General features: G+C 68.4%; 3 protein-coding genes across 8 annotated transcripts; 2 read left to right on the top strand and 1 right to left on the bottom strand.

The window, feature by feature from the left end:
- Window positions 1–5,865, top strand: LOC115914449 (anti-Muellerian hormone type-2 receptor-like). Its single transcript, XM_030966974.1, has 14 exons — window positions 1–13; window positions 100–249; window positions 1,043–1,216; window positions 1,484–1,573; window positions 1,929–2,041; window positions 2,463–2,687; window positions 3,001–3,115; window positions 3,221–3,381; window positions 3,816–3,963; window positions 4,036–4,172; window positions 4,480–4,893; window positions 5,105–5,141; window positions 5,229–5,557; window positions 5,637–5,865. The coding sequence occupies exons 1-14, from the start codon at window positions 1–3 to the stop codon at window positions 5,676–5,678; spliced, it is 2,148 nt and encodes a 715-aa protein (XP_030822834.1). The 3' UTR covers window positions 5,679–5,865.
- Window positions 5,866–6,342: 477 nt separating this feature from the next.
- PCBP2 (poly(rC) binding protein 2) lies at window positions 6,343–20,231 on the top strand. Of its 6 annotated transcripts, none has more exons than XM_030967091.1 (14): window positions 6,352–6,449; window positions 8,554–8,671; window positions 9,021–9,044; window positions 9,162–9,194; window positions 9,438–9,554; window positions 10,740–10,871; window positions 11,435–11,563; window positions 11,967–12,041; window positions 13,397–13,483; window positions 14,557–14,598; window positions 15,531–15,603; window positions 16,928–16,980; window positions 17,491–17,660; window positions 19,675–20,227. In XM_030967091.1, the coding sequence occupies exons 2-14, from the start codon at window positions 8,603–8,605 to the stop codon at window positions 19,709–19,711; spliced, it is 1,041 nt and encodes a 346-aa protein (XP_030822951.1). In that variant the 5' UTR covers window positions 6,352–6,449; window positions 8,554–8,602; the 3' UTR covers window positions 19,712–20,227. The 6 variants fall into 6 exon arrangements, with proteins under 6 accessions (XP_030822950.1, XP_030822949.1, XP_030822951.1 ...); XM_030967088.1 differs by lacking the exon at window positions 19,675–20,227 and adding an exon at window positions 18,375–19,008; XM_030967090.1 differs by lacking the exons at window positions 13,397–13,483; window positions 19,675–20,227 and adding an exon at window positions 18,375–19,010 and having other exon boundaries at window positions 6,343–6,449.
- Window positions 20,232–20,731: 500 nt separating this feature from the next.
- On the bottom strand, window positions 20,732–27,697 carry MAP3K12 (mitogen-activated protein kinase kinase kinase 12). Its single transcript, XM_030967087.1, is given in 14 exon segments — window positions 20,732–20,893; window positions 21,247–21,499; window positions 21,584–21,654; window positions 21,845–22,086; window positions 22,089–22,282; window positions 22,760–22,897; window positions 23,149–23,265; window positions 23,429–23,538; window positions 23,868–23,976; window positions 24,265–24,423; window positions 24,638–24,796; window positions 25,639–25,830; window positions 26,773–26,956; window positions 27,317–27,697. Coding segments are annotated over 14 exon segments (2,349 nt in total). The 5' UTR covers window positions 27,645–27,697; the 3' UTR covers window positions 20,732–20,800.
- Window positions 27,698–27,960: the final 263 nt, after the last annotated feature.

A 27,960-nucleotide genomic window follows, 5' to 3' on the forward strand; every position in this document is an offset into this window, starting at 1 on the left:
ATGGGGCGCCCAGGTGGGTGCTGGGGGGGCACAGCCGGGGCTGGGGGTCCCTTTTGGGGGTGTTCAGAGCCCCCCCTGGTGCGAGGTGTCCCCTGGCAGGTCCCCAGAACCTGACCTGCGTGTCCTACAAGCACCCGAGCGTGCGGGGCGCGCTGGGGCACGCGGGGGCGGCGGCGGCCGGCGCCGTGCGCTGCCCCCCCGGGCAGTGCTGCGTGGGCATCTGGAACCGCAGCCACGCGCTGGTGCAGGGTGAGACCCCCGGGACCCCCGCTCTGGGCAGGGGAACGGGGGAGACCCCCGCCCCGGATCTGGGCAGGGGAACGGGGGACCCCCGATCTGGGCAGGGGAACGGGGGAGACCCCCGGGACCTCGGATCTGGGCAGGGGAACAGGGGAGACCCCCGGTCCCCCCGGATCTGGGCAGGGGAACGGGGGAGACCCCCGGGACCCCCGCTCTGGGCAGGGGAACGGGGGAGACCCCCCCGATTGGGCAGGGGAGGGGGACCCCCGGAACGGGAGACCCCCGGATCTGGGCAGGGGAACGGGGGAGACCCCCGGGACCTCGGATCTGGGCAGAGGGAAAGGGGGGGCTGCGGTTTGAGCCTGCCCCGGGTGGGGTTGGAGGGGCAGAAGGGGATGGGGGAGGATGGAGGGGACTGGTCCTGCCCTGGGAGGATTTTGGGGGAGGATGGAGAGGTTGCTCCTGCCCGGGGGAATTTGGAGGGACAGAAGGAGCTGGGGCAGGACTGAGGGCTTTGGTGCTGCCCTGGGGGGGTCTTGGGGAGGCAAAAGGGGTCAGATCCGGGCCGGGGGGCAGGAGCGGGGGCTGATCCGGGCCGGGGGGATTGGGGAGGTTCTGTTCCCTCCGCAGCGGTTCCCTTGGCCTTGGCCTTGAGCAGCGGCTGCGGCGGCGCTGGGGAGGAGCCGCTGCGGGGGGGGGACCCGCACGGGGGTCCCACCTGTCCCCTGCCCCCCCCGGGGACCCGCACGGGGGTCCCACCTGTCCCCTGCCCCCCCCGGGGTGACCGTGCCGCTGTCCCCAGGCTGCTGGGGGGGTCGGGGGGACGCGTGTCCCTCGGCCACGTGCGCCCCCAGCCCCGCGGGCCACCCCGGCAGCTCCGTGCTGCTGTGCCTGTGCCACGGCCACCTGTGCAACGGCAACGCCACCGGGACCGCGGCGGCCGCCGGGGGGCTGGGGGGGCCCCGCCAGGGCCCAGGTACGGGCTCGGGGGGGTTCTGGGGGGCACTCGGGGGTGGGGACACCCAGGGGACCCGCGGGGGATCCTGAGACCTTCAGGGGACCCATGGCGGGGGGCTGGGTGGGCCTGGGACTCACGGGGGGACACGGGGGGGGCGGTCCATGGGGGAACCTGGGATTCTCAGGGGACGGGGGAAGCCATGGGATCCCCTAAAGTGTCCCCCAGCACCAGCCCGGACACCTGGGGGGCCAGGGGGCTCCGTGTCACCTCAGTCTCTGTCGCCAGTGCCCGGCCGGGGGGGGTCCGCGGGGACCCTGTGGCTGCTGGGTGCCAGCCCCCTCCTCCTCATCCTCCTCATCTGTCTGGGCGTCCTCGGTAGGGACGGGGACACGGCGGGGCGGGGGGACCCCCGGGCACAGCCACCCCCTACCCCATGTCCCCTGGGTGTCCCCTGAGTGTCCTCAAAGGCCGCATCTCTGATGTTCCCAGAGCGGGGGCCGGGGGGGTCCCCAAGTGTGGTGTCACCCTGTCCCTGGCGTCCTTGTGGCCCCTGGGGTGGGCTGTCCCGGCTGGGGTGTCCCCCGGGGACCCCGGGATGCCACATTCCCCACGTGCCCTGCCTGCCGAGGGGGGCTGTTGGTCCTGATGCCCCCAGGTCCCGTGTCCCTGATTTGGGGGGGTTCCTGTGGGGGGTCCCCGGATCGGGGTGTCCCTGGTGTCCCCCATCCAGGACTGCGCCGGACGAGGGCCCGCATGGGGCAGCCACCGCGGGGGGGGCGGGGAAGCGGGGTGCCCCCCCCGGAGCCCCCCAGCCCGGACCTGCCTGCGCTGCACTTCCTGCAGGTGCGGGGCACCCCCGGGGCGGGGGACACCCATGGGACCGGGGACACCCCCGGGGCGGGGGACACCCATGGGACAGGGGACACCCACGGGGGGAGAGACACCCACGGGGCGGGGGACACCCACGGGGGGACACCCACGGGGCTAGGGACACCCATAGAGGGACCCCCATGGGCCAAGGGACACCCAACGGAGGCACCCAGGCGGAGGGGCAGGGAAGGGGGTCACGCTGGAAGGGGGCACCCACATGGGGAGGGGATGTGGGGACACCCATGGCAGAGGGGACATCAGTCCGGGGGGGACGCGACAGCTCTGAGGGACCCCCAGTTGTGCCCGGATACGGGGGTCCCTGTGCGGGGGTGCCGGGGCTCGGGGACGCGCGGTGCCAGCCGTGTCCCCTGTGTGTGTCCCCGCCGCGGGGCAGGTGCTGCAGTCGGGGCGCTTCTCGGCCGTGTGGCGGGGCACGCTGCGCCAGCGGCCCGTGGCCATCAAGGCGTTCGCGGCCGGGGCCGGCCGGAGGTTCGCGGCCGAACGCGCCGTGCACTCGCTGCCGCTGATGGAGCACGAGAACGTGGCCAGGCTGCTGCACACCCGGGCGGCCGCGCCCCGAGCCCGCGGGGGGCTCCTGGTGCTGCAGCTCTACCCGGCCGTGGGTCCCCCCGGGGGCTGGGCGGGACCGGGGGGACGGGGGGAGCAGGAGTTCTGGGGGCTCAGGGGGTAACAGGGGTGGTGTAACAGGAGTCTGGGGGGTTCGGGGGGTACAGGAGTAATGAGGGCTCGGGGGGCTCGGTTGTGACGGGGTTTGGGGGGCTCAGGGGTGTGCAAGGGATTGAGGGGGCTCGGGGGGGTGCGTGGGACGGTCGGGGAGCACAGGGGTGGGGATGGGGGCCCGGTGGGGGGAGATGTGTGGGAGATACTTGGGGGGGCCCACGTCCCCACCCGCGTCCCTCGCGTGTCCCCAGGGCTCCCTGCGCCACTTCCTGGGGCAGCACGTGGGCACCTGGGCGGGCAGCGTGCGCCTGGCGCTGTCCCTGGCCCGCGGCCTGGCCTTCCTGCACCAGGAGCTGTGGCGTGACGGTGAGCGCGCCAGCCCTGCTGTCCCCTGTCCCCTGCCCCGGGCTCCCCCTGCCCTGTCCCCGCTCTGTCCCCTGTCCTGTCCCCCTGTGACCCCGGTGTCCCCAGGGCTGTACAAGCCCAGCGTGGTGCACCGGGACCTGAGCAGCCAGAACGTGCTGGTGCGGGAGGACGGCACCTGCGCCATCGGCGACTTCGGGCTGGCGCTGGCGCTGCCGCCGCGCGCCCAGGACAGCGCCGGCAGCCGGCACAGCGTGGCCATCCGCAAGGTGACGGGGACAGGGGTGGGGTGGCACGGCAGGATCCATGGGATGGGATGGGTGGGATGGGATGGGGCGCCATGGCACGGCATGGGAAGGGGAGGTGACAGCCCTGGGTTGGGGATGGCAGCCCAGATGTCACTGGCAGTGTGGGCTGTGGCTGCCAGCTGAGCCCCTCCCTGGCCCTGGCGGCCCCAGTGGCCCCAGTGACCCTGGTGGCCCCGGTGGCCATGGCGGCCCCGGTGGCCATGGCGGCCCCGGTGGCCCTGGTGGCCCTGGTGGCTGTGGTGGCCCCGGTGGTCCCGGTGGCCCTGGTGGTCCCGGTGGCCATGGTGGCTGTGGTGGTCCCGGTGGCCCTGGTGGTCCCGGTGGCCATGGCAGCCCCGGTGGTCCCGGTGGTCCCGGCAGCCCGTGCCCCGCGCTCAGGGCCCGGTGTGGCGCAGGCGGGCACCCAGCGGTACCTGGCGCCCGAGATCCTGGACGAGAGCCTGGACCTGCGGGCCTGGGGCCGGGCGCTGCGCCAGGCCGACGTCTACGCGCTGGGGCTGCTGCTCTGGGAGATCCTGTCCCGCTGCCAGGCCCTGAGCCCCGGTGAGCCCCGGTGAGCCCCGCGGGTCCCCCCGCGCCCGGCCCCCGGCCCCGCTGACGCCCGGCCGCCCGCAGGAGCTCCGGTGCCGCCGTTCCGGCTGGCCTACGAGGCCGAGCTGGGCCCCAGCCCCAGCGGGGCGCAGCTGCGCCGCTTGGCCGCGGACGAGAGGCGGCGGCCGCTCATCCTCGCCGCGTGGCACCGCACCCCGCAGGTCAGAGCCCCGGGGCGGCCCGGGGGGCGGGCAGGGCTGACCCGGGGGGGGCCGGGGGTCCGGGGGTGTTTGGGGTGCCCGGGGTGCCGTGCCCGTGCTTTGGGTGTCACCCCGGCGGTCTCAGGGGCTGCGGGGTGACTCGGGAAACCCGAGGGGGGTCCCAGGGGTGTCTGGGGGGGGTCGCTGCCCAGGGGTCCCCTCCCCGCTGCCCAGCGGTGGTGCTGAGGACAGCGGGATCTGTCCCCGCTCGGGGGTGACAGCCCCGGGTGGATTCCCCGCTGACCCGGGGTGGGTGGGGGTCCCGCAGGCCGGGGGGGCTCTGCCGGAGCTGCTGGAGGATTGCTGGGACCCGGACCCCGAGGCGCGGCTCTCGGCCGAGCGGGCGCTGCAGCGGCTCCAGCGCTTGGCCGCGGGGCCCGCACCGGCCCCGGGGGACCCCGGCCCGGGGGCTGCGCCCCGCCAGGTGCGTGCGGGGAAACTGAGGCACGGGGCGGCCCGGGGGACACCGGGAACCCTCCGGGGATCTGCGGGGAAACTGAGGCACGGGGCGGCCCGGGGGACACCGGGAACCCTCCGGGGATCTGCGGGGAAACTGAGGCACGGGGCGGCCCGGGGGGGGGGAGCAGGGCGGGAGGGGCAGGACCAGGCCCCGCCCCCAGGGAGGAGCCCAGCCCAGCCCCGCCCCCGCTTCCTGCCGGGAGGGGCCGCGGCCGGAGCGAAGGTGGGAGCGCAGTCCCAGCCCCCCCCGCCCCCCAATCCCCCCTGCACCCCAAACCCTCCGACTCCCCCGCAGCCCCCCCGCCGCCCGGCCCGAGCCACTCCCGGGGGGCGCCCCCCGGACCCCCGGCTCCGTTTCCCCGGGGCGCCGGCGGGGTCCCCGCAGCGGCGGGGGGCTCGGGGGGTCCCCGCTCACCCCCCGTGCCCCCCCCCAGGTCCCGGAGTCTCCCACCATGTGGAACCCTGGCGCAGGTACAGGGGGACGCCCCGAACTGGGGGGGCTGCCTTGACCCCCCCTGGGGTCAGGCCCCCCCTCAATCCCCGCCTTTTTCTCCCCAGGACAGCCGCCCCCCCCCAACCCCGTGTACCCCCCGAACCCCACGTACCCCCCGCAGGTCCCACCCCCCAACCCCGTGTACCCCCCGCCCGCGGCGCCCCCCAACCCGCTGGGGGGGCCGGGGCAGCCCCCGTACCCCGCTGGCCCCCCCCCGTACCCCCCGGGGCCGCCTCTGGCCCCCTCGGGCCCCCCCTTGGGCCCCCCCCTGCCGCACCCCCACCCGGGGGTGCTTCCCCACCCGGGGGTGCTCCCCTCGCTCTCCCCCGGGCTGGACAAGAAGGCGGCCAAGAAGATGAAGAAGAGGATGAAGAAGGCTCACAAGAGGCACAAGGTGGGGAGGACCCGGGGGGGGGACACGGGGGGTCACCCCCAGCCCCCCTCAGGGGCTTATGGCTCTGCTGTTCCCCCAGCGCTCTTCGTCCTCCTCCTCCTCCTCCTCCAGCTCCGACTGAGGCACCCCCAGGACCCCCCAGAATCACCTGGGACCCGCCAGGACCTCCTGGAAGGCCTGGGACCACCAGGAACCAACTGGGACCTTTTGGGACCTGCCAGGACCCCCATCCTGTCCCCGTGTCCCCCATCCCCTGCTGCCGGGGGGGTCCCGGGGTGTCCCCGCTGTCCCACAATAAAGCTCTGGGACACCCCGATTTGCATCAGCGTCTCCTTCGCGCCGAGGGGGGCTGGGTTTGGGGGGGACACGAACCCCAGTGCTCCTCGGGAGGGGGGGGCTGCCCTGTGCCCCCATGCCCTATTGCCACCCGTGCCCCTATTGCCCCCCAACACTTCCTGTTGCCCCCCAGCTGCCCCATAGCTCCCATACACAATTCCACCACACCTTTATTCGCTCCCCTTTACCCCCATTTCCCCCATTTCCCCCATTTCCCCCATTTCCCCCATTGCCCCCCATTGCCCCCCATTGCCCCCGTCCCCTCCCGGACCTCCCCGCCGCCAGGGGCGCTGTGCGGGGCGGCGGCCGCTCCGTCCCGCCCCGCGCGCGCCGTGCGTTTCCGGGTCGGGGCGGGTGTAAATCGGGCCGCGCCCGCCGCCCCCTCCCAGACCCGCGGCCGCCGCAGCCGGAGCAGCCGCGCCCGCGCCGCCGCCGCCGCCATCCCGCGCGCCCGCCCGCCGCGCTCCCTCCCCGCCTCCCCCTCCCTCCCGCCCTCCCTCCTCCCGCTCCGCCCGGAGCGCCTCTTCGCCCAACGCCGTTACCGGCGCCGACACAGGTAGGCCCGACCCCCGACCCCCCCATCGCCCCCCACCGCCGCCCCCGGCCCCCCCCGCGGGCCCCCGCGCCCCCCCGGCCGCCATCCGGGTCCGATCCCCCGGGCCGGGCCTCAGCGCGGCCCCCCGCCGCCCCCGCCGGCCGCGCCCTCACGGCGCCCGCGGCCTGCGCGGCCTGTGCGGCCTGTGCGGCCCGCGCGCCCCGCGCCGCCGGCCGGGAGCGCAGACGGCCCCGGGGAGCTCGGGGGCCGCCGCTGCCGCCTCCCGCCGCCCCCCGGCTCCCCCGCCGGAACCGGGCCGGGGGGGTTCGGGGCGCCGCGTGCGTCACATGGCGCCGCCGCTCCCCGCCCGGGCCGCCTGCGGGGGGGCCCCGAGGGGCGTGGGGAGAATTTTTTTTCTTTCTACTCCCGTTTTCTAGGGAGTTTAATTTTTGGATTTTTTTTTCTTTTAGGTTTTTTTCTAATTTTAGGAGTTTTTCTTTTCTCGCCCGGGCCCGGTTTTTCCGCCATCCCGCGCTGTTGTTTTCCCCCCGCCGGAGCGGGAAGGGGGCGCACGGACGGGCCCCGGACGGGCCCGCGCGGCGCCGCCGCCTCCCCCGGGGATCCGGGGTCTTCCCTCCGGGCCTGCCCGGAGCGGAACGGTGATCCCCGGTCCAGAGTGGGTTCGGAGCCCCGGGCCGGTGCCTGCCGGCCCGGTCCGAATGCAGAGGCCCATTTCCCCGCCCTGAGCCCAGCTCCCCGCGGCTCCCCTGCTCTCCCGGCGCTCGGCCGGTTTCCCCCGCCGGGCTCCGGATCCCGTTCGGAGCCGCCGGGCCGGGATCCCCCTCACCCGCCTTGTGATCGGGCCCCATCCGGGGGCTCTGCGGCGGCCCGGGGGTCGCTCCGGGACAGGCGCTCCGCTCCCCCCGGCCCGGCTCGGAGCCGGGACCCCCGGCCCGGTTCCCTCCCCGCAGGGGCTGAGCTGGCGCCGGTGCCGCGTCCCCGCCTCGGGGCCGGGCTCGTTTCAGAGCCGCGTCCCCGCCGCAGCAGCCGCGTCCCCGGCTTTGGGACGGAGGTCCCGGGGGCGGCGGGATCCGGCGCAGGGCCGAGCTCGGGGAAGTTTCCCTGCGGAAGGGCCTCACCGGGAACCCGGCCCGGGCCCGCCTCACCCCCGGCGGGGCCGCTCGGCCCCTTTTGTCCCCAGGGCGGGCGGGCTCGGGGCCCGTTCTGCCCTCGCCCCGCTGCCGGGGCTGCGATCCCGGGCTCTGCTCCCCGCTCCCGGTTGGATGCGGGGGAGATGCCGGGCCGGGCTCATAGAGGCCGCGGCAAAGCCCTCGGGTGCCAGCGAGGCAGCGCGGCCCCGGGCCTGCCTCGGCCGTGGTTCAACTTTGATGGGGCACAAGCGGTGGCCGAAATGGGAGTTTATTTACCGGATTCCTATGAAAAGCTCGGCTGGGGCCGGCCGGGCTGTTTTGCAACGCTGCCGACTCAGGTGGTTTGAAACCTGATCGTGCGCTCATGTGGCCTTATCTGGGTCTGAGGGAATCGCCTCGGAACCTGCTCCGAGGGGCCCCGCGCGGGCTCGGGAATGTCGATGCCGTTTATTTTCCCCACAATCCCGGCTGTCCAGCGGGCCAAACCCCCAGGACTGGGGTGCCCGCTCCCATCAGCAGCTGCAGGAAGACTTGGGCTGGGAAGAGTGTGGGGCTCGCAGGGAACCGCGGCTTCCCCGGACCTGTAGGGACCACGATTAGTCCTCAGTGTCCCCTCGGCATCCCCGGTTGTGTCCAGGAACCATTTGTGTCCCCAGTGCTACCGGGGGTCACCCTGAAGTATTCAGCTGTCCCTCAGGGAAACCCCTGCAAGGAGCAGGGCTGGGAGGAGGCAGGGCTGAGCAGGACCCTCATGCCCCCAAGAGTTGCTGGATCCAGGTGGGATTGGGCCAGGTCAGCTCTGGAAATTCATAGGAGGAGGAGCCAAACCACCGCGGATCGGCCCAACACTTCAGGGGGCGATTTGAAGGGAGAAGAAGCACAGGGAGGCTGGAATCCTGCGTGGACAGGCTGGGGGGGATTGGCAGAGCCCCTCAGGTCACAGCCCCCCACTCACGCAGCCCCTCTCCCCCCAGCCGAGGCCCGAGCGCTGCCGCAGCCTGAGCCGACCCCGCGCTGCCCGCCATGGACACCGGAGTCATCGAAGGGGGTCTCAATGTCACGCTCACCATCCGGCTACTCATGCACGGCAAGGTTCGTGTCCCCAGCCCCCTGCCCCGAGCCCTGGCCTGGCACGGGGTGGGCTCGGAGCTTCCCTGGGGTCTCCTGGAGCTGCTGTGGGGCCAGGAATGTGCTGCAGGTGCCCGGGCAGATCCTGGGGTGCAGCCAGCAAAGGAAATAATTATTGGGGGGGGCAGAACAACCCGATGGGAGCTAAGGTGGGGGGAACAAGATCAACACAACTGAGATAAACCCCAGTTTTCTCAGGGGCAGAACTCGAGTGCTCAGGAGCTTGTTTTGACTGTGAAAAGAGCCGAGTTTAGGCTTGGGGCTCCAGGAGTTTTTAGAACGCTGACTAACGGTGCTTTTTTTTCCATCCCAGGAGGTGGGAAGCATCATTGGGAAGGTAAGTGAGGAACAAACTCCCCTAGCCCTCCCTTTCCTCTTCTCCCTGTCCCCCCCCTCCCTCCCCGCCTGCCCGCCGCGGCGCTGACGCCTCTCTCCCTTCTCTGTTGCCTCACAGAAAGGGGAGTCCGTGAAGAAGATGCGTGAGGAGGTGAGTGCGGGGCGGGGAGCGGGGCAGGATGGCGGGCCTGGCGCGGGCTCCGCAGGCGGCGCGGCGGCGGCATGGCGCGGGGAATGCCGGGAGCTGTGGGCAGGCGCGGCAGGAAGCCGAGGAGGAGAAGATGGCTGCCCGAGCCGAGGGAGGGGAGGAGGAGGAGGAGGAGGGAGGGCTCTGTCCCCGGCGGGGGATCCGCAGGAATCCCGGAGCACTGAGGTGGCGTTTGCCTCCCCGCAGAGCGGAGCTCGCATCAACATCTCGGAAGGGAACTGCCCCGAGCGGATCATCACCCTGGCGGGACCCACCAACGCCATCTTCAAAGCTTTTGCGATGATCATTGACAAACTGGAAGAGGTGTGTCCACGGCCCCCTGCAGTCACTGCCCGGTTTATCCCTTCTCTCTGGCAGAGCTGACCCCGGCAGGGCCCCGGGGGGCCCAGGGCCGCTGTTCCGCTCGGGCAGCCGGCGTCTCCCTGCCCGGTCCCGATCTTTGTCCGGCGCCGTGCTGGGGCAAGGTCCAGGCAGTGCTGGAGCCAGGGCCCCACAGCGTGGGGCAGAGCAGGGCTTGGAATCCCCCTGGCTCTGCTGGCGCTGGTGCCACTTCCCCCAGCACACGCCAGGGCTCGGCTCTCTCCCCAGCCCTGCCAAGGAGGAGCTGGGGCTGCAGCTGTGTGGGGCTGGAGGAGCTGCATCGCGTCCCTGGTGCTGTTAAATCAGTGACTTCCAGGGGCGATTTTGCTGCTGCATAACCTGGATCTTGCAGGTGTTAGAGCCTGCTCTCAGGGCTGTGATGTTGAGATTTCTACATTGGAGGGAGCAGGAGTTGGGAGTGCTCCTCACCTGGTGTGGGGCAGAGCTCTGTGGCCCTCACTTTGCCTGCGGGGGTGTGAATTCTGTTGCCCTTTAGATTTGGGACACTACCCAGGGACAAACAAGCCTGTGCTGGCAGCTCTGTCCCCAAACCCCCCTGCCCTCGCTGCAGCGTTAAGGGCTGCAGCGCTTGGAGCTGTTTGTGCCGCACGCAGGGAGCCGGAGTCCTCCACGGGCTGCACGGCTCTGCAGCGCTCTGGGCACCGGCCTTGGAGCTGAAGCTTTGCTTTTAGTAGGTCAGTTGAGCCCTGGCCTTGTGCCTCCCCTCCCCCTGCCAGCACATGACCGCTGTAATCGGCGCCGGGATTGTTTTTCCCAGAGCTGCTGCCTTGATCCCTGGTGCAGTGGGAGGCTCCGCGCTGACCCTGGAGCCGTGGAGTCCCCCGGCCCCCCCTGCCCAGACCTTGTCCCCCTCCAGCGCCGGTTCCTGCTTGGCTGAGGTGGCACCCAGCCTGGGCCAGTGTCTAAACCCATTTCCATTGAGGCAGCAGAGTTTGGCTGCTGCTTCCCCAAAACGCATCTGTATTTTTTTCTGGGCTGCTGAGGAAGTCCTGGGAAAGCCCCGAGGTCACCTTGGCCTCAGCCGCCGGTGCCAGCGTCACCTCCCTGTCCCTGTGCCGGGCACGGCCCCAGCAGGGCTGAGCCCTCAACACCTCCTCTTCCTCGCAGGACATCAGCAGCTCCATGACCAACAGCACAGCTGCCAGCCGGCCCCCGGTCACCCTCCGGCTCGTGGTGCCCGCCAGCCAGTGCGGGTCCCTCATTGGCAAAGGAGGCTGCAAGATCAAGGAGATCCGAGAGGTGCGTGCTGCCCAGCCTGGGGGACCCACGGGGGGTTCAAGTGTCCCCAGGGACAAATCCCCGTGTTGTCCCTGCCCGAGGGATGTGGCATCACTGGGAGTTTTTGGTGCTCCCTGTATTTTAGTGCTTGGCAAACTGAGACTCGGGCCAGACCCTTCTCTGCCCTCTGCTGTCTCTCACAGCCTGGGTTCCTGCTCCCCGCTTCCCATGGCTTCTGATCGCCCTCTCCCCAACCTTTTCCCAGATTTTGGAGAGGGAGATGGGCTCCAGGCCAGCGCTGCCCTTGGCCATGCCATTTAGCACTGGGTGCTGTGGGATTAACTGCTGGCGTGGAGACTGGCTTGTCTTGGGTTACAGGGACAGGCTGAGGCCAGGTCCCCCTCTGCTGCCTCAGGCTCCTGGTGACCGAATTGTATCCAGCTGGGATTAAAGGACTTTATTTTGGGGGACAGGAGGAGCTGGGGGGGCAGTTTTGGCTATGTATAACCATGCACGGGGCTTGTCACGGAGGTCTCAGCCCTGCCCGGGGTCTGACGGGCTATTTTTAACCCTCGACTTGGCAGAGCACGGGGGCACAGGTCCAGGTGGCAGGGGACATGCTGCCCAACTCGACTGAGCGAGCCATCACCATCGCTGGGATCCCACAGTCCATCATCGAGTGCGTCAAACAGATCTGCGTCGTCATGCTTGAGGTAGGGCCCCTCCCTGGGCCTGTCCCCGGGCAGTTGGGTGCTGGGGGGGATCCTGCTGCCCTTGGAGGGGTGGAAATGCTGAGGAAGGAGAAGAAAGGAGCTGCTGGGGGATAAAGGGATAGCTGGGGATTACAGCCTCATCCAGGTGAGGCTTGGAGCTGCTTAAAACCAGGGTCGAGCAGGGCCTCGAGAGCAGCTCATGGTGTCACCCACGGCCCTGCTGTGCCGCTGGGTGTCCTCCCTCGGCCCTGTGCCCAGGGTGAGGAGGAAGTCCCGCTGCCCTGGGTCACCAGAGGGCCGGCTGGAAGCGCAGAGCAGAGCCCCGGGGTATGGGCTGTGGGGAGGGGGCTGTCGGTGCCAGCGGCGCTCGGTGTCTGACCTGTCCTCCCTGCCTGTCGCGCAGTCTCCCCCGAAGGGTGTCACCATCCCGTACCGACCCAAGCCATCCAGCTCTCCCGTCATCTTTGCAGGCGGCCAGGTAAGGCCTCTCCTCTGCTCCCGGGGTGCGGGGTGGGCAGGGAGGGCGGGGGTCGTTCCAAGCTGCCAGCGCGCCCCGGCCGCTCCGCGTGCCCGTCACCCGCGCTGTGCCCTCGGCCCCAGGGGCTCTGCTGGGCCTCGGGCCCCTCCCCTGCTGAGGGGGGGCAGCAGGGAAAAGAAAAGGGCCGACTGGGGAGGAGAGGGTGCTGGAAAACACTCCTGCAGTGAACCGGCCAAAAAAGTCCGTTTGCCAGCGGTGTGGCGGCCGTGGGGGTTTGAACGGGGCCGAGCTGCCTAACCCAGGCTCTGCCCCTCTGCCTCGGGCCGGCTCCAGGGACTCTCTGTGACCTCTGTGGGTGACTGGCCCGGAGGTTGGGGCTTCTCTGCTCTCTGCCACTGGTTCTCGGGGTGCAAAGGCTCAGCCTGTGCCGTGGGTAGGGTTGGGGTGTGCAAAGGCTTCGGCTCTCAGGAGGGGAGGGTGTCAGATAGGAGTAGTGTCAGGTGACTGGGCTTTAGTCCCTCCTGCGCTGAGCTGGGCAGTGGCCCGAGCCCTGCCCTGAGCCACCTTACAGGGGACAGGTGTCCCTTGGGATCCCGTCCCGCTGTAACGGGCTCGGGTGCGGGTCAGCTGCTCCCACCCTGCGCCCCCGGGGCTGCCCCAACGCTCGGAGAGACCACGGCGACAAGCATCTGCTGCCTACCTGCTGCCAGGGACGCCCCTCGGGGTGGGCAGGGCCTGGCTTTGTCAGTGGGGGCCTCGGTAGGCAGGGAAGGGGGTCAGGGAAGGGCTGTAGCTGCCGCCGGCCTCCCCGAGAGCCAGGCCTGACTCTGCTCTGCCCCCTCCCAGCCCCGCCACGCTTGTTCTGGGGACGGACCTGCCGCCGTCCCCTTCCTCCCCACCCCTGCCCCTCTCCCTGCCTCTTCCTCCCCACCTGAACCCGGTCAGCCCCCCCTCCCGCCTCCCCGACAGCTTCTCCCGCCGCTCTGCTCCCGGGGGCAGCCCCCGCGCCCGGCCAGCGGCGGGGCCGCCGTGCGGACCCCCGGGGCGGGAGCGGCCGCCTTCCCCGTTAGAGCAGTGAGGAGCAGGCTTCCCACAGCCACGCATCTCTTCCCTCCCCTTGCCCCTCTTCTCCCCCTTCCTTCCTTCTTTCCGCCCCCGGCCCCGGCCCAGGCCCGCAGCAGCCCCCGGGCCCCGCTCCCGGTGGGCCTTGCGCTCTCTGTGTGCAGCTCAGAGTCGCGCGTAGAGCAGGGCGAGCCCTCGATCAGCACTGAGCTAATGTGGATGTTGAGTTTGGTGTTAGCGAAAGGTTTCGGATTGACAGCCCTGGAGACTGAAGTCCTCTAATTTATCCACAGGACAGGTACAGCAGCGGCAGTGCGAGCTACCCCCACACCGCCCCATCCATGTGCCTCAACTCTGACTTGGAGGGACCACCTCAGGAGGTGAGAGGGGAGTTCAGTCTCCACGGCCCGTTCAATCCTTGGCCTCTCTGAGACTGCCAACAAGGGTGGCATCCCTGTCCCCGTCCCCCAAAACCGACAACGGTGGCTTTTTGTGCTGTGGACTCCTGTCCACTGGGAACTGGACTCTGAGCCCACCAACCTCTCCTCACGCAGGCCACCCGGCAGCCACTGCATGGCAACGAACTTGGGCCAATTCCAGCCTGGGCTGCAGTTCTTCCGGTGACCTGGAAGTGAGGCTGTGTACCCCCCTCTCCCCCTCCTCTCCCACCCGCCCCCACCTGCCCGGCCCCCCCAGACCTCCCCAAACCTTAGCCAGCCAGGCCCCAGCCAGTGCCTCGCCCTCTCTGGGTAGCTTCAGGAGGAATCTGAAGTGTGTGGCTGTCCCCCGTAACCTCGGGGACACGGAGTTGTGGCAGGTCAGGCCCTCGCCTCGTTCCCCTCCGAGCACTGGGCCGTGTGAGCAGTGGTAGCCAGCGCCAGCACTGACCTGTAGCTTGCCCGCCAACGTTGTCCTAGGCGTGTGGAGTGACGAGAGGACTCGGAACGGGGCAAAACCTTTTTTTTGGGGGTGGAAGGGGAGGCGGGGGAGCTGCCGGGCCGGGGCAGAGAGGGGCCAGGAGCAGCAGCAGGGCCGGCGGGGGCGTTGGATCCTCCCTGCCTGCGCGGGGGCGCAGGGATAGCAGCATTGTCGGACTCACCACACCATAACATCTTCATCAAGATCCCAGCCGTTCTCTTGTTGGTTTTTTTTTTTTCCTTTTTTCTGTTTTTTTTTTCCTTATTTTTTTGTCTGCCACCTTTTTTTTGGGGGGGGGACGGCACCGATTCTGCCCACCCCCTCCCCGTACCCGCCACGTCAGGCCAATTCGAGTAACCGCCAGCCTAGAAACTGCTTGTGACAGCATTTATCCGTCCCCGCCTCTCCTGCCCCACTTCCCTCGCCCCGGAGAACTCTCCACCTTGGCTCTCTGACTTCCTGGCTAGTTGAAATCTGTCTGTCCCTGGGTGGCTGTCCGATGGTTGTTAATAGGACTGTTTTCCTCCTTTTGTAGGCCTATACCATTCAAGGACAGTATGCCATTCCACAGCCAGATGTAAGTTTTTATTTACAACTTCTTGTCTTGAAATCCACCCTTTTCCTCCCCCACCTTCCAAAAAATTTTCTCCGTGCTTTCTCCACTCGAGCTGGCTCAGCTTGGGGCTGAATACTCGATCTGATCTGAGCTCCCCAGAACCTCCCCCCCAAAAAAAACCACTCACCCCCCTCAGCTGGCCCTCCTGCAGCCAGCTCCATCCGGCCTCAGATCTCTCCTTGCATCCTCCCCCACCTCCTCTCTGACACTTCCCTCCTCCTTATATTATATTTTTTTTCCAAACCCACCTCTCCCTGGCTTGGCATTTCACACCAGCTCTGGCTTTTCCTTTGCCCCCCGGCCCCCCCTCAATTTGGCACGAGAACCGCCCCCCCCAGCCAGCCCACGGTGGCTGTGTCACCACGGTGGCTCTCCCGGGGCAGGGGACAGCTGGCCCGGCGAGCGGGCGCAGGTGGCAGTCGGGGAGGGGGGCTGGCCCCGGCCCAGCCCGGCGGGAGCGGAGGGACCATCCCGGCAGCGGCCGGCGCTGTCGGACACCTCCATCCTCTGGCACCCATCCTCATCCCGTAGGGGCTGCTCTCTGCTCCTGGCACCCGTAGGGCAGCTGGGGGGGTCTGCAGGGGGCTCCGCGGAGGCCGGGCCGGCGCGGCAGAGCCGAACGCGCTCCGTGCCCGGGCCCTGCGCTCCCCCGCCGTGCCACGGGCACCTGCTCCCTCCTCCCGCTCCTCTCTGCTTCCGTTCCTGCGCTGCTCCAGCCCTTGCTGCACCGGGGGGTGGGCACGGCCGCCAGCCTGCCGTGGCAGGGCCGGGCGCGGGGCCGCGTCCGTGCGGGTGCGCGCGGCGAGTGCTGTCCCCGGCCCTGGGAAATGGCTAACGCCAGCCTCTCTCTCTCTCTTTCTCCCTCTCCCTATCTTCCCTTGTCCCTCCTTTAGCTGACCAAGCTGCACCAGTTGGCAATGCAACAGTCACACTTTCCAATGTCTCATGGCAACACTGGATTCAGTGGTATGGAAACTCCTTCTCTCCGTGTGCGTTCGCGCGCGGCCGCAGCCCAGCCCCGTGTGGGGCCAAGCTCACACAAACCTAACCCCAAACGCTGCCCGGGCCCGGCCAGGTAACCGCTGCTCCTGGGGTGTGTCTGGGGCCGCAGGGACAGGGCCTCCATCCGTCCACCCACCCTCCCTGCCTGCCTGGTGCCAGCGCGCTGGGAGCCCCCTGCCTGCAGCGCCCGCTCTCTCCCCTCCGGCTGCTCCAGGCCCACAGCAGGCCACTGCTGACTCTACCAAATCCACTGCAGATTTGCTAAGATGGCTGGAAAAAAACCAAGCCAGCTAAAAAAAAAAAAAAAAAAAAAAAAATCAAAATTACCCATTTGGGGCTCTAAACTAAACTTGAGACAGCCAAACTCATTGTGACTTGTATCTTAACAGGCGTTGACTCCAGCTCTGCAGAGGTGAAAGGCTATTGGGGTAATGATCCAAACACACCATCTGTAGTTACTCTGTTGTGTATTGATGCTGCCCGGGGTCTCATTCTCCCTGATAGATGCTGCCCGGATGGGGGGAAAGGGGGTTGAGGGGAGCTCCAGGAGGGCTGGAGGTGCAGCCTGGCCCAGCTGCCTGGGCCTTGGAGCACAGCTGGATAGTGGAGAGCAGCAGGAGCGGCTGGAGGCTCGGCTGTCCCAGCGAGCTGTGGGCCCCGAGCTTTGACCCCCCCACCCCAAAAAACAGCACACACAGGGGAGCAGCCCCCGGCCGAGGAGGTGCTGGAGCTGCCAGGAGCTGGAGCTGCCCCTGGAGTCAGGGAACAGCCCTGGGTGTCACCTGCTGTGTCCCCTGCCAGAGCCCTGGTGTGAGGGCTCGAGGCCACCGCCGCTGCTCCCTCTCGCAGGGAGCGAGCTGGGGAAGGGGGGAGAACTGGAAAAGTGTGTTCAAAACACCCCAGGCACATGAGCTCAGCCCCGTGCGGGGTGCGAGCAGCTCCCAGCCAGTGCCTGCCTTAGGCAGCCCTGCAGGGCAGCAGGGAGGAGGAGGAGGAGGAGGAGGAGGAGGGGAGCTGCGGCCTTGGAAAGCCGGACCCGGAGCGGGAGTGGAGGCGAGTGCCTGGCTGGAGCCGCCAGTGCCAGCGCCCTGCTCTGGGGCTGTCCCGCCCTGGTGGAGGGGACGCGCAGGGAGAGCCCTGGGGGTGACACCGAGGGAGGCAGGGCTGGGGAGCAGCGGGGGCTGGAGTGGCATCCCGGCCTGCTGTGCCCTCCCTGGCAGCACGTGGGGTGCTGCACCCCCAGCTGCCCCCACCCTCACCTGGGCCCCCTCTCTCTGTCTCCGAGCAGGTTTGGATGCCTCTGCCCAAACCACCTCCCATGAACTCACCATTCCAAACGATGTGAGTATCCCGGGGGGTTGGGCTGGGGGTGGCTGCCCAGGCGCTGCCCCTCTCACAGGGGCCCTGGGGTCACTGTCCTTGCCGCTGAGGCTGTGGAGGGCTTGTGCCTGCGTCCCAGACCCCTGCTCAGGCCATGCTGGCTGCCACCACGTCCCTTGTCCCCATTCTGGTGATCTTCAAGGCAAAAAAGCCCTTTTTTCAATCCCTTAACTCCCCCTTTTCCAACTAAAACCCCGCTCCCAGGAATCCCATAAGCATGGAGCTGTTAAGGTTGGAGGAGGCCTTTAAGGCCACCAAGTCCAGCTGTCCCCCACCACTGAGCTGTGTCCCCAAGGGCCACATCCTCACCGTTCATTTTGGACTCCTCCAAGGACGGTGTCCTCCCCTCGTGCCCTGGGCAGCCTGTGGGGCTGGCGCAGCCCTTTCCCTGCAGGGATTTCCCCGGTGTCCCCCCAGGAGGTGGCAGAGCGGCATGAGGCCGAGCTAACCCGGTTTCCTGTCCCTCCCCAGCTGATTGGCTGCATCATCGGGCGTCAGGGCGCCAAGATCAACGAGATCCGCCAGATGTCCGGGGCTCAGATCAAGATTGCCAACCCCGTGGAAGGCTCTACTGACAGGCAGGTGACCATAACTGGATCTGCAGCGAGCATCAGCCTGGCCCAGTATCTAATCAATGTCAGGTGAGTCCCGCTGGCCTCGCCGTGCCCGCCCTCCCTCCCTGCCCGTGCCCCGCATGAGGGGAAGGCCTGTCCCCTCTGCCTGTCCCCTCCCCGTGCCTGCTGTCCCCGTGCCCGCTGCCCCCAGGGATGCTGCAGGGTGAGGAAGGGGCTGGGGGGAGCCTGGCTCTGCTGTGCCCCCCGAGGGGCGCCAGGAGGGGCTGCCCAGCCCTGTCCCCGCTGCCCCCCCAGAGCTGCCGGTGCTGCTGGCAGCGCCTGGCTCCGCTCCGGGGCCGTGCCTCGGGCTGTCCTGTTGCTGTCCCCTGTCCCTGTTCCCTGCCTGGAGCTGGGAGTGGCGTCTCCTGGCTGGGTGGGGTTTGGGGTCCCCGGGCTGTGTCCCTGCTCCCTGGCAGCAGCTGCCGGAGGTTTGCTCGGGACTGTGGCTCCTTCCTGGCGCACGGGGGATCCTCTGGGGGGTGTGGGGGTCCCGTGTGCGGCTGGGCCAGGCCTGGCAGCACCATCCCTTCCCTCCCTCCCTCCCTCCTTCCCTCCCTTCCTCCTCCTCCTCCCCAGCTCGGCTCCTGCGCCGTTTTCGCTGTTTGTCCTGTGCTTTTTTTTCGCATTTTGTGCTGTTCCTTCCCTCCCACCCACACCCGTGTTTTTTTTTTTTTTTTTTTTTTTTTTTTTTTTTTTTTTTTTTTTTTTTGTTGTTGTTTTTCCTTTTCTCCTCTGTTACAGTTTAGAAAGCGCTAAACCCTCCTCCCAGGCAGCCTCCGTCACGATCCCTGACCACCTCAGCATCAACCTCTCTCAACCCTCCACCCCTTCTTCTTCTTCCTCCTCCACCACCACCCCCTCGCTCGCCACCGCGGGGGCCTCCGACGCGCCCTCCAGCCTCCCCAACCCTCTTCCGACCGCCCCTTGTGTCTCCAGTCTGCTTGGCATGAAACCTGTCCCTCTCCTGGCGCTAAATGTCGTGTCTGCGGCCAAAGGCGCCGCGGCGCCCGCCGTGCCCTGTGTCACTAACAAACTCAAAGCCGAGAAGCAAAGGTTTTCCCCGTACTGAGCCTGCTCCAGGGGGTGGCAGCACCAGGACCCCGGAGAGGAGACTTGGAACACCAGTTTTTTTCCTCCTTTTTTTTTTCTTTTTTTTTTTTTAATTCTTTTTGGGTTAGTTTTTTTAAATTTTCCTTCGTACCGAGCTCGCGCTGCCGTGGCAGCAGCAGAGCTTTTCTTGCCGGCCGAGAGACTGTGTCCCCTTGTCCTGTGAGCGGTCACAACTCCTTCTCTGCCTGCTCTAGTTGTTGCTTGTTTTTTTTGGTTTTTTTTTGTTTTTTCCATTTCTCCTCCTTTTCCCATTTTTTTTTTGAGTAGTTTGGGTGCAGCTGTGGGGTTTGGGGTGGGCTAGGGGGGTGGAGGGAGGGAAGGGACTCTGTGATTTTTTTGGGGGAGGGGGAACTGCATCCCCGGTGCCCTGGGGGCCTCACCTGTCCTCTCTTAACTGTCTGTACCTGTAATAAAGTTGCCACGGTGAGAATCTGCTCTGGTAGATGTGTGCCGCAGCGGGGCCCGGCCCGGGGGTCCCCTCTGCCTGCCCGGGGGGGGTCTCTGCCCCCCACCCAGCCACAGCCCCAGACCTCAGCGAGGGCCGAGCCCGGCGCCGCCATGGCAGGGCTGGGGGGTGGGCTGCCCCGGGGGTCCCTGCTGGCCCAGGGCCCCTGTGCGGTGTCTGTGTGTCCCCTGCTGCCCCGGGGGTCCCTGCTGGAGGTGCCCCCCTTCCCTGCACTGCCCCTCGTGTGCTGCCTCCTCCCTGCCCCGCCTGGGGGTCCCACGGAGCTCCCCCTGCCCAGGCTCTGGGAGCAGAGCCCGCCGTGCTCAGCGCAGCCCCCCCCGGGGCGGGGGCGCCTCCCTTCCCTGGCTGCTTGTGCACCCCCTGACCCTGCCGCGGGGGTCCTGCCCCCTCCTGCCCCCCCGAGGGCGTCCCTCCCACCCCGTCTCGGTGCTGGGGGGTCCCTCTGACGCCCTTTTCTCGTTGCAGGCTCTCCTCGGAGACCGGGGGCATGGGCAGCAGTTAGGGGGGCCCCGGACCCCCCCGCCTCGCCATCCATCTGCGGCCCCTTAGCACCGACCCAGGTTTTAAACTAGTTTGTACATTTTCGGTTCCTCCAGCCTCGCGCCACCACTCACCAGGTTCAGTTTGTTTCAATTTTTTTGTTTTTTCGTTTTTGTTCTGTTTTTCGGGGTTATATTTTTTTCCCCCCCTTCTCAAATTAAAAGCATTTTAATTCCTTCGTTCAGCTCTTAAAAATTGCTGAACCCCAAATCTTAGTTTTATAAAGCTTCTCTCTCTCCTCTCCCCACCCCCCAGCACCTTCTCCCCTCCTTTCCCCGTTTTTTCGGCTCATGAAGTTTCTGTTTTTGTCATGAAATGTAAGAGTGGAAGAAAAACGAAAAAAAAGCAAAAAAAAACAAAAAAAAAAACATTTCAGTTTAGTTCTGTAACGTCAGGAAATTTTTCAAAAAAAAAACTGAATAAAAAGATGGACTGGAGCTTTTCCTTGTGAATAGAACCTGCAGGATATTTTGGTTAATGGATCTGCCTGTCTCAGTCTTTATTTGAAGCCCCTCTCTCTGGCTCTTCCCAGTGCTCCCAGTATGGTCCAGTTTGGTTCTGGAGAGGGATGAACCACCCCAGCTGGTGTTTGGGATGCTTCCAGAGGGTGGAGGACCAACCCAGTGCTCCCAGTATGGCCCAGTTGGGTCTTGGAGTCCCACTGGACTGGGATGAACCAGTCCTGGGGAGGGAACTTTGCCCCTCCAGATGAATTTTTGGGGGATCCTTCCCATTTCCCTCCCGACTGGTTTCACATGGGAACCTGCTGTTGGTTCCGTTCCCTCTCTGCTCTTCCCCCCTAAATCCCCTGGCACCTCCAGGAGTGACAAACCCCCCTCCCCATTTCCCCAGTCTGAACTGGGGGGCAGCTCCCTGTGCCCCCGGGGTGCTGCCAGCAGGACCTGCACGAACAGAGGGGGCCAGGAGCCCCCTGCCCCTTCCCCCCATTCCCCCAAGGCAGCAGCCGCAGTAGAGAGCGATAGATATTTATATAAATATTTGGGGCTGTACAAGTGAGGGAGTGCAGGGTGGGGCTCTGGGGGCACACAGGTCACAGGCCCGGGGGGGCTGTGGGCCGGGGGGGCCCCTCGCCGCTGCCTGAGTGATCCAGCTCTGCGCTGTCGCAGTCCGAGTCCTCGGAGACCTGGGGACACGAACGGGGCTGGGACATCCTGGGGGACAGCGACCCCCCTTCCCTTTGCCACCCCCACCCCACGGGGGCCATTCCTGGGGGACAGGGACCCCCCTTCCCTTTGCCACCCCCACCCCACGGGGGCCATTCCTGGGGGACAGCGACCCCCCTTCCCTTTGCCACCCCCACCCCACGGGGGCCATTCCTGGGGACAGCGACCCCCTCCTGGGGGCTCATTCCTTTTGCCGCCCCTGTCTGGGGGCTCACGGCCCCCCCCACCCCATGGGCACCATTCCCTTTGCCAAGCCCATCTGGGGGGCTCCGGGACCCCCAGCCCCGGGGGTGTCCCTGGGTGGGGGCCTCACCTTGGTGGGGCTGAGCCCCCCGTGCCGGCGGCCGGGCCCCTCGGGCGGGGCCGCGTCCAGCGGGATCTCGGAGCCCTGGGACAGCAGGTCCTCGGAGCGGTCATCGGGGCGCTCGTCCGTGTTGGTGCTGCCCACGTCGGGGGTGGCGCTGTGCGACGGCTCGCTCGTGTGGCCCTCGTCGCCGTCGCCGTCCGAGAAGTTCTCCGAGCTGAAGGTGGACAGCGACTGGCGCTTGCTCATCCCCGGGGGCCACCTGGGCAGGGGGCGAGGGCGGTGAGGACGGGGGGCTCCAGCACCCGCAGCCCTCCCGGTGTGCACGGGCGGGGGTCGCACCCACCTCTGCCGCAGCGGCAGCTCCACCTCGCTGTCCACCTCGCCCTCCTCTTCCTCCGACGAGACCCCCCGTTTCTGGGGGCGCAGGGAGGGGGTCTTGGGGTCCTCCTGAGGCCCTCGGGAACGACCCTCGCCCCCCACCCCGCGAGGGACCCGGCAGTGCTGACGTCCCCCCCCCGCCCCAAGGAACCATCCCCCTCCCACTTTGGGACGGCCCTGGGGTCCCCCCCCCCCCCAAAAGGGCCGCGGGGGTCTGGGGTCTCACCTGCCCGCGGGTGACGGCCGCCCGGTACAGCAGAGCCGCGGGGGTCAGGTGCTGCCCGGCGCCCCCTTTGCCCCCCCGGCCGGCGCCGCTCTCCCGTTCGGGCTCCCCGGGCGTGGGGGGCTGCGCCGGGGGCGACCCCTGGCTGCCCGCGGCGCCCTCGGGCCCCGCGTCCGGTTCCGCGGCCGGGGGCGCCCCCGCGGCCTCCAGGGTGCCCCCGAGGATGTCGGGGCTGGCGGCGGTGGCGGGGGGCCCCGGGGGGTCCCGGCCTCGGGCCCCGGCTCCCCGCAGCCCCCGCGGGGCCCCGCCTTGCGGTGGCGGCCCTTGGCGCGGCGGCCGCGCCCGGGGGACGGGGGGCCCTTGGGACCCCCCGGCAGCGCCACCTGCGCCATGGCCGCGTCCAGCTTGGGCAGCAGCACCTCCGGCTTCAGGATGTCGGGGCTGGGCACGGGAGGGACACGGGCGAGGGCTGTGGGAGGGGACCCAGGCACCGCGACCCCTGGCACATCCACAGCCCCCAAGAGCCCCCCGCCCTCCCCGGGACACCGGGGTCTGCAGCCCCAGAACTCCCCCAAAGGACCCGGACCCCCACTCCGAGGTCCCCACTCGGAGCATTTCTCCCCTCAAGAACCCAGACACCCCCAGTTCCCGAAACGACCCCAAATCCAGATTTCCCCACATCTGCACACCCAGAGCATCACCCCCCTCCCCAAAGAGCCCAGACACCCCCACCCCAAAGAACGCCGTCCTCCCAGTCCCCTAAACCACCCCACGGCCAGGTCTCCAGTCCCCCCCACCCTGCTGGACCCACACATCCGTGCCCCCCAACCCAAATCTCCGGCACCCCCATTTTCCCCCCATCTCCCGCCGCCCCAAACGCCCCAAGGTGCCCCCCGAGGGACCCCAGCCCCCGCTCACCGCTTGCCGTGGGGCGAGAGCTTCTGGGGCACGTTCCGCTTCTTGATGAGGGTCTCGACGGCGTTGCCGTGCAGGAGCCCCCGCGGCACCCGCGGCTTGAAGAGCCCGGGGTAGCGCTTCTCCAGCGCCTGCTCCCGCCTGCCACGGGCCACGCGTGGGCACCCAGCCGGGGCAAGCGGGGCCGGGGGAGCGGCCACGGGGTCAGGGGAACCACGGCAGGGACAAAGGGCTGTGACCGTGGGGTGGGCACAGAGGGTTCTGGGGGTGCTGCTTGGGGGGTTCTCTTTGGGGGTGTTATTTCGGGGGTTCTGTTTTGGGGTGTTCTTTAGGAGGGGGTTCTGTTTGGGGGTGTCATTTGTGGGGGCGCTGTTTGGGCGCTGCCCACCCACCTGAGCAGCTCCTTCTCCTTGAGCTCCAGCTGCAGCATGAGGGCGCTCAGCTCCATGTAGAGGTTGTTGGCTCGCTCCAGTTTCCGCTCGTAGTGCTCCCGGATGTCCAGCGCGTGCCTGGGGACACGCGCGGCGTCAGAGCCGGCCGGGGCACAGGGACACGAGCTCATGGGGCAGCGGGGACAGGGACAGCGACCCAGAGCCCTCCCCGTGCCCCATCAGCCCCTGGCGCCCCCCCCGCCCCTTCCCAGCGCTCCCGGTGCCCCCAGCGCGGCCCCACCGCAGCTCCTCGCGCCGGCGGTTGATCAGCTCCTCCTCCAGCCGGTGCAGACACGTCCCCTCCGACTTGATCTTCTCGAAGTGCAGCTTCACCTCCTCCCGCCACTCGGCCTGCGGCACAGGGACAGCGCCGCCGCTGCCACCGGGCTCCGCACACCCCGGGCTCCGGCCACACCGGGCTCCGCACACCGGCTCCGGCCACACCCCGGGCTCCGGCCACCGCTCCGCCCCGGCTCGGACATCACCGCTCCGGCATCACTGCTCGCCCTCCCACCCCTACCCCTCCCGCCTCACCTATCTCCCGCCCGGGGCTCCGGCCACCCCGGGCTCTGGACATCACCGGGCTCCGGCCACCCCGCACATCCAGGGCTCCGGCGGTGCCGGGCACTGCGGGCACTGCCCAGCTGGAGGAAGGGCATCCTGGGCTGCTGGGCTGGTACCTGGGATTTGAAGTAGGTCTCCTGGGGGGTGGAGAGGACGTCGGCCGAGGCGATGTCGAGGTGCAGCAGGATCTGGCGGAAGGACGGCCGGTTCCGGGGTTTGCTGTTCCTGGGGAAGGACACGGCCCTCAGGGGGGGCTGGGGGAGTCCTGGAGGTGCTGGGGGGGTCTGAGAGGTCTCGGGGGGGTTCTGGGAGAGCCTGGGAGTGCTGGGGGGTCCTGAAGGTTTTGGGGACCAGGGGCAGAGAAGGGTGCACAGGACACAGGGGGGGCACAGCTACAGCCAGGGGTCCCCCCTGCCCTGCCCACCCCGTCTGTGGTGGGGTGCCCCGTGCCACGGGCGCCCCCAGAGCGCCCCCAGGGCGTCCCCAGCGCGGGGTGTCCCCATGGGCACTCACCAGCACTGGCGCAGCAGCACCTTGAAGCCGTCGGGGCAGCTGGAGGGGACGGGCAGGTGGAGGCTGTTGCTGCCCACGCCCCAGATGATGGCCGACGAGTCCACGTCCTTGTAGGGGATCTCGCCCGTCAGCAGCTCCCACAGCACCACCCCGAAGGACCTGTGGGCACCCGTGGCCCTGTCACCAACGGCGTCCTCCTGCTGTCCCCTCACTGCTTCCCCCTCCGCTGTCCCCACTCCTGCGGTCCCCAATGTCCCCTGGCCCTGCCATGTCACTCCTGGTACCCTGGTGTCCCGATCTCCGTGTCCTCGGTGTCCCCACAATGTCCCCAGTGCCTGCTGCTGCAGTGTCCCCGGTGTCCCCGTGGCCTCACCAGATGTCCACCTTCTCGGAGACGGGCTCGTTGCGGATGACCTCTGGGGCCATCCAGGCCACGGTGCCGGCGAAGGACATCTTGGTGCTCTTGTCGATGAGCTCCTTGGAGGTGCCGAAGTCCGAGATCTTCACCACGTCGTCGTAGGTGATGAGCATGCTGGGGACACGCGCTCAGCGCCACGCCAGTGACACGCCAGTGCCACGCCAGTGACACGCCAGTGACACACCAACGGCACGGGCACAGCACCACCGCGGGCATGCAACTGCTGCGGGCACCAGCGCGTCACAGCACGGCGGGGACTGGCAGGGGATGGCAGACATGGGCAGGGGACAGTGGTGACATGGACAGGGGATGGCAGACATGGACAGGGGACAGCAGTGACATGGGCAGGGGACAGTGGTGACACGGACAGGGGATGGCAGACATGGACAGGGGACAGTGGTGACATGGACAGGGGACAGCGCAGACATGGGCAGGGGACAGCGAGACATGGGCAGGGGACAGTGGTGACACGGGCAGGGGACAGCCAGCATGGACACAGACAGGGGACAGCACTGGCACAGACACAGAATGAGACAACACCAACACGGACATGGCACTGGCGTAGGACACCAATAAAATGGGACAATGCCACCATGGACATTGCCCTGCCGTGGGACAGCACCAAGGACACGGCCCCACCACGGACGTGCAATGGCACCAGCGTGGCCCTGGCTGAGGGGACGCCAGCACTGCAGGCACAGCTCGGCCACCAGCACGAGCAGGGCACTGCCACGGGCATGAAGGCGCCAGGAGCGGCATTGCCAGGGTCACACAGCTCACGGACACAGAGCAGCACAGGCACGGCACCAGGAGAGACAGGGCACGGCCAAGGACACAGCACCACAAGGACAGGGCACGGCCAAGGACCATCCTGGCACCGCCCTGCCACGCGCCCACCCCACGCACGGCCCCACGCCCGGGGTCCCCGGGGTGCCCCGAGCCCCGTCCCGGCTCACTTGGGCGATTTGAGGTCGCGGTGGATGATCTTGTGCAGGTGCAGGTAGTTCATGCCCCCGGCGATGCCCATGGACCAGTCGACCAGCAGGGAGGGGGTGACCTTGCGGCCGGCGCGCAGCACCTCGTAGAGCTGGCCCTGGGCGCAGAACTCCATGATGATGCAGTAACAGGGCGCCTGGGTGCACACGCCCCTGCGGGCACAGCGCCGCCTCAGCGCCCGCCGCGGCCACCGGGGCCCCGCCCCACGGGGACACCCCAGCACGGCGCCCTGGGGGCCGTGACCCCTGCGGCCGTGGCCGTGCTGGGCACCGCGTCCATGCCGTGCCCATTCCATGTCCATTCCGCATCCATTCCATGTCCATGCTGTGTCCATGCTGTGCCCATTCCATGTCCATTCCGCATCCATTCCATGTCCATGCCGTGCCCATTCCATGTCCATTCCGCATCCATTCCATGTCCATGCTGTGTCCATGCTGTGCCCATGCCGTGCCCATTCCATGTCCATTCCGTGTCCATGCCGTGTCCATGCTGTGCCCATGCCATGTCCATTCCATGTCCATTCCGCATCCATTCCATGTCCATGCTGTGCCCATGCCATGTCCATGCAGTGTCCATTCCATGTCCATGATGTGTCCATTCCATGTCCATGCCATGTCCATGATGTGTCCATTCCATGTCCATGCCATGTCCATGCAGTGTCCATTCCATGTCCATGCCGTGTCCATTCCGTGTCCATGCTGTGCCCATGCCATGTCCATTCCATGCCGTGTCCATTCCATGCCATGTCCATGCTCATGCCATGCCCATGTTCCAGCATGCTCCATGCCCCATGCCGTGCCCATGCCCCATTCCTGCAGTGTCCCCATGCCCATGCTGTCCCCATGCCCATGCTGTCCCTGTGCCTGTGCTGTCCCTTTCTGTGCCGTCCCCCTGCCCACACTGTCCCCATGCCCATGCTGTCCCCCCCCATGCTGTCCCCCTGCCCATGCTGTCCCTTTCTGTGCCCGCCCATGCTGTTCCCATGCCCATGCTGTCCCTGTGTCCATGCTGTCCCCATGCCCATGCTGTCCCCCCCCATGCTGTCCCCCTGCCCGTGCTGTCCCCGTGCCCCGGTGCCGGCAGCCCCCTCTCACTTGAAGGTGATGATGTTGGGGTGCTTGAGCTTGCGCAGGTGTTTGATGTCGGTCTCCTTGAGGTCCCGCACCTTCTTCACGGCCACCTCCTCGCCGTGGAAGCGGCCCAGGAACACGGCGCCCTGCGCCCCGCTGCCCACCCACTGCAGGTCCAGGATCTCCTCGAACGGCACCTCCCAGGGGTCTGCGGGCACCGGGGCATGGCAGCGCTGCCCCGGGACCCCCAGCCAGGGCAAACACAGCCAGGGCACCCAGAGCCCCCCGGGACCCCCACCATGGCACCCAGAGCCCCCCGGGACCCCCACCATGGCACCCAGAGCCCCCCGGGACCCCCACCATGGCACCCACAGCCCCCCGGGACCCCCACCATGGCACCCACACACCCACACCCCTCCTTTCCCCCCTCAGCCTTGCTTTTGTCCTTCACTCCCCTCTTTTCTCCTCTCGCCCCCCGTTTCCCCCTTGGGCCCTGCTTTGAAGCTCCTTGACCCCTTCACTCCCCTTGACCCTTTTCCCCCGGCGCCCCCGGCCCCCGGGCGCTCACCCTCGGGCGGGTGTTTGTGCTCGGCCGCGTAGGCTTTGCCGATCATGGTCCACACGGGCTTGAGGCAGCCGAAGAGCCCCTCCAGGAAGCCGCCCCCGGCCTGGCAGCGCAGGTGGGCGGCGTCGGCCGCCAGCGGCCCCGCGGCCTCGGGGCCGAGCTCGGGGGGCCGGGACCCCCCCCGGCGGGGCCAGGCCTCGGGGGGGGCGCTGGGGGCGGGCAGCACATCGCGCAGCACGCACTGCGTGGGGGTCAGCTCCTGCTCGGGGGTCCCGTCCGACGGCAGCGCCAGCGACGGCGACGGAGTGCGGGTCTCGTGCAGGCAGGCCATGGGGCTGGGGGCGAGCGGTCAGCGGGGCCGGGGGCAGCCCCGGACCCTGGGCTTGACCCCCCGACACGCGTGTGACCCCTTTGCACACGTGCGTGCCCCCCCCGCGCCGGGTCAGCCCCGGGCACGCTCGGGGTAAACTGAGGCACGAGGGGTCCCCGGGGCGGGGGACGGTCGCCATGGCAACAGCGCGGCCGGCGATGATGTCATCACTGAAACTGGGGGGGTTGGGGCGGCGGGGGCGGGGCAGGGCCCGAGCGTCACCCCGAGGGACCCGCGGGGGAGGGGGCGCCCCCCGCCCCTCCAGGTGTCGCGCGTG

This window comes from Camarhynchus parvulus, chromosome 29 (assembly GCF_901933205.1).
Source record: "Camarhynchus parvulus chromosome 29, STF_HiC, whole genome shotgun sequence".
Taxonomy (NCBI): Eukaryota; Metazoa; Chordata; class Aves; order Passeriformes; family Thraupidae; genus Camarhynchus; species Camarhynchus parvulus.

Bases quoted from the DNA above. Each gene is read 5' to 3' on its own strand.
- PCBP2 (XM_030967088.1), top strand. From the start codon at position 8,603: ATGGACACCGGAGTCATCGAAGGGGGTCTCAATGTCACGCTCACCATC. The intron at 12,042-13,396 runs GTAAGGCCTCTC...ATTTATCCACAG, and splicing joins TCATCTTTGCAGGCGGCCAG to GACAGGTACAGCAGCGGCAG. The intron at 16,981-17,490 runs GTGAGTATCCCG...GTCCCTCCCCAG, and splicing joins AACTCACCATTCCAAACGAT to CTGATTGGCTGCATCATCGG.
- LOC115914449 (XM_030966974.1), top strand. The intron at 3,116-3,220 runs GTGAGCGCGCCA...CGGTGTCCCCAG, and splicing joins CCAGGAGCTGTGGCGTGACG to GGCTGTACAAGCCCAGCGTG. The intron at 5,558-5,636 runs GTGGGGAGGACC...CTGTTCCCCCAG, and splicing joins AGGCTCACAAGAGGCACAAG to CGCTCTTCGTCCTCCTCCTC.